The following is a 15,894-nucleotide window of genomic DNA, read 5'->3' on the forward strand; positions in this document are numbered from 1 at the left end:
AAATGTTTTGTGCAGATTACTCAAAAATCCCAGGAGGAAATAGATTTTAACTATTGCAGTTTTATGAAAATTATTCATCTGCCCCTAACACATACATGCAAGACTCACATTTCTTTGAAACGTTGCAGTAATGTAGAGAGTCATTCCAAATATCACTGAAACAAATCTCACTCCAATTGGCCAAAGGGGGGCGCTATAGCAATTTTTTTTAAATGCAAACTTTAAACAGGCAAAAGTCATGCCTCGTTTGGCCGAAAGTCGTGAAACTTGCTTACACTTGTGCCTTGACTCTTGAGGAACACATCTATCGCTTTGACCAGTAAGCTCCGCCCTTAGATTGTCCGCAATTTTGAGCAGTTTGAAAAACACTTAAACCCAGGATTTTTCAGCTATTTGCGTGAAACTGTATCATCTGTGTGATCTCCTTTTTCACAGTTACTTGTCTGTTGGGCCAATGGCGTCTCCCTTAAATGAATGCCTCACAATCTCAAGGTCGCCAGTTCAAGCCTCACTTGATGCACTTAATTTAAGTTGAATTGCAAACAACATGACTGTATCAATGAATACATGTGCAAATGGTAAAGATAACCTGAAATGCTTATTTGAGAGTACGTTTTTTCAACGTATGACATACTTCATTCTGAAAATAGCTGATCTACAATCTCACAACTTTTCATGGTTTGTGAGCTTGTAGATCGGCTACTTTCACTAGTTTTGGTTCTGAGGAGATGTACAATTTCTTCATTGGTAAATGGTTTGTGAACGAGTCATCTTAGTGTTAGTGAAACAGGGGCTTGGTTCATGAAAGAAGGCAAGAGTTTATGATCTTCAACAGACAATATCAGCCTGGACAAAGCTATAGCACTATAGGTAGTGTTGCAGCCTATTAGTCTGAAGGTTGAGAGTTCGAATCCTGTTAATGGCAGTAGGTTGAGATGTCCAATCAAACCATTATGTTTCCATCTCTCTCTCTCATCAATCTATTGTTTCCATGTCACTCTCTCTCTCTTCAATCTATTCCGTTTCCATGTCTCTCTCTCTCTCTATTCACTGGCCCCGTATTATCGCTGCTTGCAGCTATATTTACGGGGCCAGAGCTCTGCTCTGGACACGTATTGTTATTCGCATTATTCTGTCACTTCTTCTTCTGCCACTTTTCGCAGTTCTGGCTGAACCGCGCTGTCGGTTTTTACGAAACTCGGCCATATGGTAGATGGTCATGAAAAACGATCAAAAAATAATTCTCACAATCTTTCGTCCAAAGGTGGCGCTATAGCACTCAATTGAAAATGCCAACTTTGACCAGGTACAATTCATGCCCTGTTTGACCTACAGCCATGAAACTTGGATACACATATGCGTCTCCTCATGCTTAACAACTTTCACACTCTGACTTTTGACCTCTGACCTTTAGATCTCCCACCATTTTGAATTATATGAAAAACAGTCATTGGCTCCTAACTTCTGCATTTTTTCACTTATGGAAAATCCGTTGGAAATTTTTGTAGAAAGTGGTCCAAAGTTCAAGTACGAAACGTTTCGTGCAGATTGCTCAAAAATCCCAGGAGGAGATAGATTTTAACTATTACAGTTTTATGAAAATTATTCATCTGTGCCTAAAACATACATGCAGACTCACATTTCTTTGAAACTTTGCAGAAATGTACAGGGTCATTCCAAATATCACTGAAACCAATCTTACTCCAATTGGCCAAAAGGGGGCGCTATAGCAATTTTTTGAAAAGGCAGACTTTAAACAGGCATAAGTCATGCCTCGTTTGGCCGAAAGTCGTGAAACTTGCTTACACATGTGCCTTGACTCATGAGGAACACACGTATCGATTTGACCATTAAGCTCCGCCCTTAGATTTTCCGCAATTTTGAGCAGTTTGAAAAATACTTGTTTTTGCCAGTTCTGGCTTAACCGTGCATACGCTTTTTACGAAACTCGGCCATATGGTAGATGCTCATGAAAAACTACCAAGAAATAATTCTCACACTCATTCGTCAAAGGGTGGCGCTATAGCACTCAATTGAAAGTGCCAACTTTGAACAGGTACAACTCATGCCCTGTTTGACCTACAACCATGAAACTTCGATACACACATGCGTCTCTTCATGCCCGACAACTTTCGTGGTCTGACTTTTGACCTCTGACCTTTAGATCGCCCACCATTTTGAATTATATGAAAAACAGTCATTGGCTCCTAACTTCTGCATTTTTTCACTTATGGAAAATCCGTTGGAAATTTTTGTAGGCAGTGGTCCAAAGTTCATGTGTAAAATGTTTCGTGCAGATTGCTCAAAAATCCCAGGAGGAGATAGATTTTAACTATTACAGTTTTATGAAAATTATTCATCTGTGCCTAAAACATACATGCAGACTCACATTTCTTTGAAACTTTGCAGAAATGTACAGGGTCATTCCAAATATCACTGAAACCAATCTTACTCCAATTGGCCAAAAGGGGGCGCTATAGCAATTTTTTGAAAAGGCAGACTTTAAACAGGCATAAGTCATGCCTCGTTTGGCCGAAAGTCGTGAAACTTGCTTACACATGTGCCTTGACTCATGAGGAACACATCTATCGCTTTGACCAGTAAGCTCCGCCCGTAGATTGTCCGCAATTTTGAGCAGTTTGAAAAACACTTAAACCCAGGATTTTTCAGCTATTTGCGTGAAACTGTATCATCTGTTTAATCTCCTTTTTCATAGTTCCTTGTCTGTTGGTCCAATGGCGTCTCCCTTAAATGAGTGCCTCACAATCTCAAGGTCGCCAGTTCAAGCCTCACTTGATGCAGACTTAATTTAAGTTGAATTGCAAACAACATGACTGTATCAATGAATACATGTGCAAATGGTAAAGATAACCTGAAATGCTTATTTGAGAGTACGATTTCTCAATGTATGACATACTTCATTCTGAAAATAGCCGATCTACAATCTCAAAACTTTTCAGATAGCAACGTGTTTCTGAGCTTGTAGATCGGCTGCTTTCACTGTTTTCGGTAGCGAGGAGACATACAATTTCTCTATTGGTAAATGGTTTGTGAACGAGTGATCTTAGTGTTGGCTTGGTTCATGACAGAAGGAAAGAGTTTATGATCTTCAACAGACAACATCAGCCTGGACAAAGCTATACCACTATAGGTAGTCTTGCAGCCTATTAGCCCATCATGGGGCGGCCATAGCTGGGTGGTTAGTGAGCACGCCTAGGGAACCAGAGGCCCTGGTTGCCCCAGGTTCGATTCCAGGCCATCCCAGCATATGCGTCAATGAAATGAAATTTGTCCCTGAGCAAGACTCTTAACCCCTAATTGCTCACAGGTTCTCATTGGAAACAAGACCACAAGGACTTTCATGAAAGACCTGTTAAAAGGAATTATCCTTATCCTAGTCCGAAGGTTGAGAGTTCGATTCCTGTTAATGGCAATAGGTTGAGATGTCCAATCTATCCATTCTGTTTCCATCTCTCTCTCTCTCATCAATCTATTCCGTTTCCATGTCTCTCTTCAATCTATTCCGTTTCCATGGCTCTCTCTCTCTCTCTCTCTCTCTCTCTCTCTCTCCAGTTTCCATCTCTCTCTCTCTCTCTCTCTCTCTCTCTCTCTCTCTCTCTCTCTCTCTCTCCAGTTTCCATGTCTGTCTGTCTCTCTCTCACTGGCCCCGTATTATCGCTGCTTGCAGCTATATTTATTATTATTATTTTCTCAGCAGTGGCCAAGAGTCCGAAAAAGGGCTAGGGAGAAGCACTAGGCTTGTCGGGCCCTACCCTTTAGTCTTACACTCTCTTTTCTTCATAATTTTTTTAACACAAAGCACGCCCCATGGCGTACTTACTTACGTATACATTATTCTCATATATATATATATATATATATATACACACACACACACACACATGGTATGTGGCATATACATCCAAATATAATACAATAGTATGTATGATATCATATAATTCAATATTACAATAGTAATAGTATCGTAATGATATAATAGTATATACTATAATTGCAAATATATAACACAACATATCCTAATACATCATTTAATATAATATATTATGATATATAATATAACAATACAGCAATTACAATATTATAACCATTTCTACTGTCTAATATAATTATATAGTGTAATTATATAGCACTACATCATACTTTCAATCAAGCTCTTCTTCCCTTCTGTACCTATCGAAAATAGATCTCTTTAGTCTAACTTTGAATTTATTTATGTTTTCACAATATTTTAATTCATCCTCTAACCCATTCCACAGGGTGGATCCATAAGAAGAGATGCGCATTATTTTAAGATCTGTTTTCATCACATGTTTCTTGAAGTTCAATGGTCCCCTGAGTTTATATCCCCCCTCTGTATCCAAAAAATTGCTTCGTACATTTCACAGTAATTGATTATATCTTGCTTTATACATGACTTGTACTGTTTTAAAGATGACCATATCCTTGAACTTCAAAAGATGTGATTGGAGGAACAATATGTGTGTATGGTCTCGATATCGTGCATTATTTATTACTCTTAGTGCTATTTTTTGGATTATGATTAATGAATTCATGGTTGATTTGTATGTGTTACCCCATACCTCTGAGCAGTAATATAAATAGGGTAAGGTCATTGCACAGTACAGAGTGTGTAATGATCTGGGATTAAGTTTGTGTCTTGCCTTACTTATGATTGCTATGCTCTTTGACATTTCTTTCCTCACATGTTCTATATGGGGTTTCCAGCAGAGTTGCCCACCCCTGCTCTACATACATATCTGTAACAGTGAGAATAATCACCACCTGTCCTCTGTACAGACCACCTTCACAACACATAGACCACCTGTCCTCTGTACAGACCACATAGGCAGATATGGTGTGTCTGTAACCTTATAGCATTCTGACATTATGCGCGTGCACACACACACAAACACACACACACACACACACACACACACACACACACACACACACACACACACACACACACACACACACACACACACACACACACACACACACACACACACACACACACACACACACACACACACACACACACACACACAGTGTTTTTCCACTTTAGCTACAGCAATTACAGTACAGATCTGGCTCATTAGAGCCCTGCACAGGGCCAAAAGTTCAGCCCGGTCCTGTTAAAGGCCATCATGTCTCATTAATCCTGTGTGTATATTTAGCACATTGTGGTTTGGCCCATACGGTATGTGACCTGTCCAATAAGATGTAGAAGTCAGATCATAATAAACCTTTCATCCTCTGAAGTGGTCAGCTATTTTCACATCAAGACACGAGTAACGTGTCCATTTAAATATCAGTGGTTGTGACAACATAATCAAAGTGGAAAAAAATAATTGCCTCCGCCAGGCCGAAAGACTTGGCGAGAGAGTATGTTTTGCACCCTGTCCGTCCGTCCTTCTAACTGTGAACAGCTAATCTCCAGCACCGTTGGCCTGATCGCAACGACACTTTGCACACACACTCCCTGGATGGATATTCCGAACCTCTGCCCCCAAATGTTCAAATTTTTCACATGGGCCTGTTATAGCACCACCATGAGGCCGATTTCTGCCCTGGCGGAAACCTGTGCTCCGAGGAGCACTTTTTCTTAAGTTTTTTATGTTACTATAGTTACCACAAAAAAAGTAGTTATAAAGTAACACATTAGTCCCAACACTGATAATAAAGCATGAATAATTAGGTAAAATTTCTGTCTCAACTCACAGCAGTTTGCAGGTTCGTCTGACCGGTCCCCACAGTCATCTACTGTGTCACATTTCCACGACAACGGAATGCACTTGTAGGTCTTACAAGCAAACTGATGGGGGAGACAGAGGATTATGTTTAGAATCAGTAATGTATCAAAAGTCATACAGCATAACACAAGTTAAGGTGAGGTGAATCACCTGGCTGGCAGTGCAGTTGGACATGCACTGCTTGCCATCAGCTGCCAAGTAGGTGTTGGTGGGACAGGAACACTTGTAGCCTCCTCCAGGTGAGAGCAGACACAGGTTACTGCAGCCTCCATTGTTGGTCTGACACGGGTGACCGGCCACTGCAGGGTGGAGAAAACATGCACACATGGAACACACATGAGAACACACACCTATATGTTAGAATAAAGCAATAAGCCACACCAGGGCTGTGGTTTAATGTGAGTATAGAGCAGCTATGAGGTGTTGTTAGGAACGATGCAGAGCAGAGTGACTACAACTCTCTAACTGTTCTACAATCACTGTAAACCACCACCTCACATGGTTTATTTCTTTGATAAAACACCAAATATGGCAACATAGACAACCCAATTTCCTTACAATAATAATGTCTACAAGAAAATAGTCCCTGTCTGCCTGTAAACAGCTTGGAGGTTGCAGTGTAAATGCTCCTCTTACCTTGCTATAGTAAAAACTAAATCACAAACAGTAATACATGTGATCCATATGTGTGGTTACTGATCAATTACTACTACTACTACTACTACTAATGATAATAATAATAAGGTGAATGCATTAACCCTTTTCAAAACAGATCAAATAATACAATAACACTCAATAAATAAAAGTCCTAAAACAGCATGAAGAGTAATAGTGAGAGTGTTGTATAGAGTAGGTGGTACAGACCCTCAGGTTGTCTATAGGGGTGATACATGTTGAGGTCTAATGGATAGTACAGGTTGCTGATGAGACTGATCTTGTTGGTTCCCTGAGTCTTGTTGGCTCTGTAGATGTCGGTCCCGGTCCCCCCGTATATCCAGTAGATGTGATCCTCAAACAGAGTAATAGACCTGATGCTGTGGATGTCCTGACTAACTACAGACACACAAAATCAAAAGAGTCACAATATTATAAAATACATGAACAAAGTATTATAAAGAATATTATAACAAGAGTTAAAATGCATCAATAAAGTTTACAAAAGTAAATAATATTCTCGCTGTTTTCCTTGTTTTTTTCTTCATGTAAAAATGAACACAGTAACACAACCTAGTGATTCTATTCTGGGCCAAACATTCACCGGAAATAGCAGATCTATAAGCTCACAACGTGTCACACTGCAACGTGTTGTGAGCTTGTAGATCTGCTATTTTCTGAAAATATATCTAGTGTAAAGAGGATAAAAGGAGGGGCCTAGAATAGACCCCTGGGCGACTCCAGTAAGTAAATAATGTGTGTGTGGGGGAGTCCGTGTGCGTCTGTCTGTCTGTCTGTCTGTCTGTCTTTCTCTCTCTCTGTCTGTCTGTGTGTGAGTCTGTGTGCATGTGCGTGTGTGTGTGTGTGTGTGTGTGTGTGTGTGTGTGTGTGTGTGTGTGTGTGTGTGTGTGTGTGTGTGTGTGTGTGTGTGTGTGTGTGTGTTACCTGTGTGTCTGTTGGTTCCATCCAGGTTGGCAAACTCAATATGTTTCTCCTTGTTGTCGCTCCAGTAGATGTGATCGTTGATGTAGTCTAACGTCAGGCCGTAGGGCAAGTAGATCTTATCCTTCACGATGATGCTCCTGTTGGTGCCGTCCATCCCCATCCTCTCTATGTGGGGGTTGTTGTGACCTATGTCTGTCCAGTACAAGTACCTGTCAGGGAGACACTGAGTCAGGGTCACTGTTTGACATCTTTACTGACAATGTAACATATTGTTGTTGTCGGGCAGAAACCTTGTATCTCCAGAAAGCACAACCAATCACAAGGTGGCTGTGCCAATTACACACTCAATTTAGTGACAACGTACATGATACTATTTAAATGTTCCTCATGAGGTAAACTCTACCCTTCTTGTTCTACTACAAAAACATCTATTAAGTGACTTTTTAACTTCACTTTACAAGATGTACAAAATATGATGCAATTCAGTCTTCCTGATCTGTGGTGTTTCAAAGGATGGTTTATGATTCATGATGGTTCATGAATCATAATGTCACCACAGTGTGAGGTTCATGATGTCACCACAGTGTGAGGTTCATGATGTCACCACAGTGTGAGGTTCATGATGTCACCACAGTGCTCTTACCCATAGCGTACATCCACAGCCATGGTCACTGGCGCCTCCAGGCCGGTGTTGACCAGGACTGTTCTGTACGACCCGTTTAGTTTGGACACCTCTATGGTGTCTATGTCACACCAGTACAGGTTTCCTGCCACCCAATCAACAGCCAGACTGGTTGGAGAGTAGATCAACGTGTTGTGAAGGACCTGTCAATCAACAATACATATACTCTGAATATACTCATTATATTTTATTGTTTTATTTTTTTTAATGCAATTATTACAATTATGTTTTAGATAGGGCAGTGTAGAGTATTTTCATTAGTTTTTCACAAATATTCTAGATTTTGAACATTTCTATTTGAAAATAGCTGATCTACATGCTCACAATGTGTCGCTTTGTGACGCATTGTGAGCTTGTAGTTCTGCTATTTTAGGGTCCTTGTCATGTAACAGTTTGTGAAGCCCTGGTGTAGAGAGACAGGAAACCAAGGACAGAAAGAGGAGAAACATGTGAGACAAGACCAGGAGTCAGATTCAAACTCACATCCTCACGGCTCACAAGGAGCACATGGTCTGTACACTAACTGACTGAAACACCAGACACCCTGTTTTATGCTTTTATATTTAACTCATTAAGACCAGAGCAAAGTAGATATACAAAGTAGATATACAACCAGTGCCGCGCTACGAGCTTGTATATCTACTATTTTTGAAAAATTGTGAAAATGTTTGCAAATCTTTGAATATATATTTTTTATTAAAGCGAACATCTTTAACTCAAATCTTTGCTTCTGGGGATTCTACAAATGTCTTCTAAATCCTAACTTATGTTGCAATATATCAAGTGGTGCTCAAACCTTTTCATGTCAAGGACCCCCAAAACATATTGTGTTCCAGGGACCCCCCAGAAGCAAAGATTTGAGTTAGAAATGTTACATATATACACATAGTGCAGCACTCGGTGCCGCGCTATGAGCTTGTAGATCTGCTATTTTTGAATAGCCAAAATATAAAATATTGGTTTAAATGGTAACACAGATGCGTTCCCGGTTTTAATGGGTTAAAACGGAGGTCACAAAGTATTTTAAATAGAAGTATAAGTACTCTGAATTACACGTCGTGTACTGTAAGTAATTTGAATTCAGTTTCTCTTCCCTGTCATTCATCCTCATCGTTGTCATTGTCACACTGACCTGGACGTCACTGCCATTGATGTGCATGCGACTGATCATGGGGGGCTGGGCCCTACGATAGATGTCCCATTCTGCCCAGTAGATCATCTGCTGCTGATAGTCAAAGTCCAGAGCCATCACATTATTCAAGTCCTGTCACACCACATCAGTTGTGTTAGTCTCAGACAGGAATACATTCCAGCATGTCAAAAGCAGTGTGTGTAGAATATTGTATAAGATTACATAGGATGTGTTGTTATGTCTAATGGTTTTCACCTGTTTGAGCACTGTGGAGCTGGAGCCGTCCAAGCTGATCTTCATCAGCTTGGACATGGTGGCTACGATGAGGAAGGGCTCCACCTCTGGAGAAAGTGAGACATTACATTTGAATTGGTTTACCTTTAAAAATATACAAGAACCGGGAAAGCATCCGTTTCATTTTAGATTTTAGCGTTGGCTATTAGAAAATAGTAGATCTACAAGCTCACAGTGTGTCACTTTGTGTTTCGCTGCGAGCTTGTAGATCTGCTATTTTTGAACATTTTTGAAAAATCTTTAAAGTGTTTGAAAAAAATATATAATTCATATTTCTTTTAACACAAATCTTCTCTTCTGGGGGTCCCTGGCACAAAACATTTTCAGATGGGGGTCCGCGGCCAAATACATATCATTTTGAGGGTCCTTGACACGCAGAGGTTTGAGAACTACTGATTTAGAAGGCATGTGTAGAATGGGCCTCAGGTCTTAATGGGTTAATATGCTCATAAATGTAACATATTGATACATAAATAACCTTATAAATGTAAACTTATTGATCACCATGTTTAAAAAGGTTGGATGTGTTTCCTCTCTTTGTCAAACACACCACTGACACAGTGAAGCTGTTGTATTTACTGACTCACCTTTTTATTCACTTTAAATACAAATATCTACATATTTCACTGGTTACAATATGAGAGTTTTAGAGGGATGTTTTTAAGGGGCTGCAATTTAATTAAACACAGACAGACAGACAGACAGACAGACAGACAGACAGACAGACAGACAGACAGACAGACTTACCTGTTGTGTTGTGTGTTGGTTCATTCTGGAGAGCTGAGGAGAAACATATAAAACTAAATGAGCTTCAGTGTAACAGCTGGTTGTCCAATAACATGAGAGAAGTTTTCAGGCCTCAAGAAAAGGACATTTGTGCTGCAGAGCTCCCTGTGAGAGCTAAGAGTGACTACAACATGTACTTTGATGTCATCCTAGAGTTCAACGCTCACTGATGAAGACAATGAGTAAGATAATTATAACATAAATACATAATATAACATGTATGGATGCATTTAAAGTTTCACAGCAATCAGACAATGCAGCATTTTGTGCCATCTTCTGTGTCCTAATCCTACAAACTTTGGAAGCCAATCGTAGCCAATCCATCATTTATACCAATGTATGTGATGTTTGGAAAAAATCTGTAGTAATATCAGAAAATGTGCTTTGCAAAAATCGGCCTCCTGGTGGCGCTATAACAGGTCTCCAGGGAGAGTGCGTGCAAAGTTTCACGCCGATCAGTCCAACGGTGCCGGAGATTAGCTGCTCACAGACACACAGATGAACAGAGGTGAAATCATAGTCTCTGGCCTTCAGCCGTCGGTCCTGGCGGAGATAATGCATGGAACCTCACTGCTTTCTCACAACATCAGCAGCACCACTGCTGCTGTGATTCACTGTTAGTGTCTCATTCACCTCCTAAACCCCCTCACAGCACCCAAAAGAACAAAACTGCAAAAACAAAACAATCAATCAATAAATGAGATAAACCTAGCAGCAGCAGCAGCCATTGAGCTGGACATACTGTATGATGATGACTATAAAGGAAATAAGAACAACCTTATATACAGGTACATGTGACTGAGTACAGTGGTTTGAGACACTAGTAGAATGTAAGCTTTCAAATGACGTGTCATTCATTGAAATGGGAACATAATAGAAGATATGCTCATTTGCATCTTGTTAAACAATAATTGTCCAAGCTGAGAAAATCCCTTCTAAAGAATTAACACTTCTAGCACCCCTCAGGGCCTGGTAATGGGCGTGAACAATGGGTCATTTATTCAACCCCTAGCCACTCCTCTAACCACTCCCCCATTATCACCTTTCAGTCACTGTCAACTCCATAGAAACTTGATGCAACACAATTACGTCATTTTTGCAAAAATGTAATTGTTGTGATTTTTTTAAACTGCCAATACAGTATTCTATCTAACTATCTATTGTATGTAAATACTGCCATACTTAGAAAACAGAATAGCCTAAAGCAGGGGTCTTCAACAGGGCCTAAAAACCAGTGTGGTCTAATGCATACCGACCTGAGGTTCCTTGAAATTCAAAAGTTTGGGTACCAGAGCCTCATAACTCTGAGAGTGTATAAATGGACCGTTACGGGTCCATTTGGTTCCATTTATTCACCTTATTCCTGTCATTGCCCTTTTCTGCTGCTTCATTCATCTGGTCACTTCCTCCCAGCAGGCTGCAGGTGTAATGCAGGTAATCAGTGTGTTGCCAGATTTTGCAAGAAAAACAAGCGGCCAGGTCTATGAAAACACCCCAAAAGAAGCAACTAATTCTACAAGCTCACAACAACATATTACAACAATAATATTTCTAACGCGATCCGCCATTGCAGAGTGATCGCCCGTCGAAAATGGCTCGTTTTCACCACGGTAAAAAGATATGGAGATATGGACCTTTTTCTCGAGACCCTATCATTGGACCGGACGGAGGGTACGTTTTTTGGACTGGAATCAAATCCTTCCATCCATTCCATTTTACAGGGTCCGCGGATCATTCCTAAGTTGTGTTAGAGCGCCCCATGTGTGTGTGTTTTTTTTTTTTAAACACGTAGATCTATGGTTAACGCACTCAACGGGTGTATTTGCAAACACGTAGATCTACGTGTTTGGCACTCAATGTGTTAAAACAAAGCCCGAAGTCACTTATTATAAGCAGACATGGCAATGTTGGTAAACAGGAAACCCCTTGATATGCCCCCCCCCTACTCACCTACGAATAAGGTGAATACACTCTCATAAATGGAACCAAATTGGTTCCACGTACACTCTCTGATTGGTTGGAATTGGTTCCATGTACACTCTCTGAGTAAGAGACTTTTTAAAGGGTCCATTTTTTTCTTTGAGAACTACTGGCCTATTACTAGAACATAAATAAACAAACAAAACGTCTTAACAGCTTAACCACATGACTGGTATCCTGTATTTTTAACCTTCTGATCTTTATTCATAAGCATTTGGCCAACGTCATAATGTACAGTGTGTACAGTATAATAGTGTGTATACTGCATGATGTGACACATTGTGAGCTTGCAGATTGGCTATTTTCAAAACATTTAGGAATAGTTTTGGATCATTTTAACAACACTTTTGGTCCCTGCTACAAAATATGTTCAGTATAATGAATTATTTTGGGGTCCTTGACATGAAACCACTCTTATATTAGACTCCATACTAAGCTGTGTATAAATATATCTGACCCTTGACCCCTCTGTGTACCATGATGCGCGAAGTACCAAGACTATGTATTATGCCATGTTAACACAAATCTAAACTGCTGACAAAAAGACAGAAGACTGGTGACCTCCAGCTTTATAGTTGAGCCCATCCTCACAGGAGCCAATCACCAGCTAGTTCCACCCAGTAATCAACCACTCACACTCAACTACAACCAATCACCACTCACACACCAGCTGGTAACCAATCAGCACCACTTAATCCCCCATACCAATGAGGGGGAGGAGACATTCACAGGACAAAACACCACACAGGGAAACACACATATGACCATATAGGGTCACAACAACACAACAAGTCAAAACAAACAGCTTCCATGGCGTCCATGATGATGACAATATGATACATATCTGTAACAGAATAATCACCACCTGTCCTCTGTACAGACCACCTTCACAACACATAGACCACCTGTCCTCTGTACAGACCACCTTCACAACACATATACCACCTGTCCTCTGTACAGACCACCTTCACAACACATAGACCACCTGTCCTCTGTACAGACCACCTTCACAACACATAGACCACCTGCCCTCTGTACAGACCACCTTCACAACACATAGACCACCTGTCCTCTGTACAGACCACCTTCACAACACATAGACCACCTGTCCTCTGTACAGACCACCTTCACAACACATAGACCACCTGCCCTCTGTACAGACCACCTTCACAACACATAGACCACCTGTCCTCTGTACAGACCACCTTCACAACACATAGACCACCTGTCCTCTGTACAGACCACCTTCACGACACATAGACCACCTGTCCTCTGTACAGACCACCTTCACAACACATAATCAGAGATAATACATGGAACCTCACTGCTTTCTCACAACAACAACAACAACAACATCAGCAGCACCACTGCTGTTGTGATTCACTGTTAGTGTCTCATTCACCTCCTAAACCTCCTCACAGTACCTTCACCACCCCAAAAAAACAAACAAACAAATAACAAAAACAAAACAATCAATACATATCTATAAACCCAACAACACACAGCAGCAGCAGCAGTCATTGATCTGGACATATGATGATGAGTATAAATGAAAGAAGAACAACCTTATATACAGGTACTGTAATAGACTATTTGAAAATAGCCGATGTACAAGCTCGCAATGTGTCACAATGCGACACATTATGAGCTTATGGATTGGCTATTTTCAAAACATTTAGGAATATTTTTGGATCATTTATCAACACAAATCTTGCATGGGGTCCCTGACACAAAATATTTCCAGGTGGGAGATGACATGAAACCACTCTTATATACAGACCACCTTCACAACACACAATCACCACCTGACAGACACACACACACACACACACACACACACACACACACACACACACACACACACACACACACACACACACACACACACACACACACAGTAAAGCATCCTACAGTACACATGGTCTTTGAGCTTTGTGCCTCAGTGTGTTTCGCATCCACATCAACCAACAAGTGTCATTAAAACAGAGTCTTACCTGAGCTCCAGAGAAGGAGGAAAACTATCCCTGTTTTATCCATGTCTGGATTCACTCACACTGGATTCTCAACTGGAACTTCACTGATCAACACCTGATGTCTGGAACAGCACTGATCAACACTTGATGTCTGGAACTTCACTGATCAACACTTGATGTCTGGAACAGCACTGATCAACACTTGATGTCTGGAACTTCTCTGATCAACACTTGATGTCTGGAACTTCTCTGATCAACACTTGATGTCTGGAACAGCACTGATCAACACTTGATGTCCTGAACAGCATTGATCGACGATCGCTGTCGTCCGTGTCTTTATGTGTGACACGTCAGCTCTCCTTATCTGATCATCACGTAGTTTCTCTGGAAAGTGGCAGCGCTCTTGATGACAGGAAGCTAAACCACAACCTGCCCTACATACGACAGAGGAGCACATATAGGCGAGGCATCAAAATGGAGGACCACTGAACTCTGCAGGTCACAAAATGGAGGACCACTGAACCAAAGATTGTTAATATAAGAAGATACGCATTCTCCATTGGAGCCACTAGAGGCGAAGTGGTACACAAATCCTACAAATGGTCTCCTAAGTAGGCATGGTTGTCTTCTCCCCCTCCCCTCTCCCTGGCTGACAACGTCATGTGGATGTGTATTTGCGTATTTTCTTCATTAAAGAAAATAAATGCTTTACATGTTTGAAAGCAAACTGTTATTGGCAAAGATTCTTTTAAGAAACCTATGAAATTCCCACTACAAACACACATTATTCAGTATATATATATATATATATATATATATATATATATATATATATATATATATATATATATATATAATATTATATATACCTTATAAATAAAAGGCCCTTATTTATAAGGTATATATTTTACCACTATAGACCATAGTATGTTTAGAAAATTAGCATGAATGTTATGTTTAGCTAAATGTTATGATTCCCAAATCATACCCCATCAACCAAGACAGTTAATAATGGAACATTATATTATTGAGCATTGGAACACACATTTAATTTAATTTTCAATATGTCCATAATGATTTTCACGTACTATATTCACATATATAATCTCAGTTAATCAGTTTTTAGAATGTCTCGTCCGTCAGACTGCAGATGGACTCTTCAGATATCTCCCCAAATCTCGCGAGAGTGTGTTGATGGGATAGAGAAAGGTTGATAACAAAGTAGATTTTCTCCTAATTTGTGTCTCTAAAAAAAGCCATTTTAGTATGAAAATCTTGTACATATTGTGTGGCTTGTGATGATTTGGTCCAATATTTAGTTCAGTATCCATGGAGCTAAGGAATGGTTCAGAAGCTGTGTTCACGTTGACTCTTCCATTGGAATCAATAGACTCCAACTTGCTTCCTGTCTCCTAAAAAGGTGTCCACTTACGTCAAGCAGAAACGGGAAGTAAACCGGAGATTGCGTATCTTGCTATTAAAAATCTTTGACTGAACTCTGCAGGTGACAAAATGGAGGACCACTGAACTCTGCAGGTTCCAAAATGGAGGACCACTGAACTGTGGAGGTGACAAAATGGAGGACCACTGAACTCTGCAGGTGACAAAATGGAGGACCACTGAACTCTGCAGGTGACAAAATGGAGGACCACTGAACTCTGCAGGTGATAAAAT

General features: G+C 40.4%; 1 protein-coding gene across 1 annotated transcript in view; it reads right to left on the reverse strand.

Annotated features, from left to right (window-relative positions):
• Nucleotides 1-14,453, reverse strand: part of LOC311047897 (uncharacterized protein) — a gene marked incomplete at its 3' end in the record, with an annotated part of 43,735 nt that extends 29,282 nt beyond the window's left edge. The window contains exons 1-9 of the mRNA XM_084060846.1: nucleotides 14,242-14,453; nucleotides 10,229-10,261; nucleotides 9,443-9,528; nucleotides 9,188-9,319; nucleotides 8,017-8,198; nucleotides 7,374-7,582; nucleotides 6,639-6,827; nucleotides 5,925-6,073; nucleotides 5,743-5,836 (exon numbers count right to left, since the gene is read on the reverse strand). Of these exons, the coding sequence (XP_083916972.1) occupies nucleotides 5,743-5,836; nucleotides 5,925-6,073; nucleotides 6,639-6,827; nucleotides 7,374-7,582; nucleotides 8,017-8,198; nucleotides 9,188-9,319; nucleotides 9,443-9,528; nucleotides 10,229-10,261; nucleotides 14,242-14,284 (1,117 nt within the window). The 5' untranslated portion in view covers nucleotides 14,285-14,453. The remainder of the gene's footprint in view (nucleotides 1-5,742; nucleotides 5,837-5,924; nucleotides 6,074-6,638; nucleotides 6,828-7,373; nucleotides 7,583-8,016; nucleotides 8,199-9,187; nucleotides 9,320-9,442; nucleotides 9,529-10,228; nucleotides 10,262-14,241) is intronic.
• Nucleotides 14,454-15,894: the final 1,441 nt, after the last annotated feature.

Source organism: Gymnoscopelus microlampas (assembly GCF_963454915.1).
Source record: "Gymnoscopelus microlampas genome assembly, chromosome: 6".
Classification (NCBI taxonomy): domain Eukaryota; kingdom Metazoa; phylum Chordata; class Actinopteri; order Myctophiformes; family Myctophidae; genus Gymnoscopelus; species Gymnoscopelus microlampas.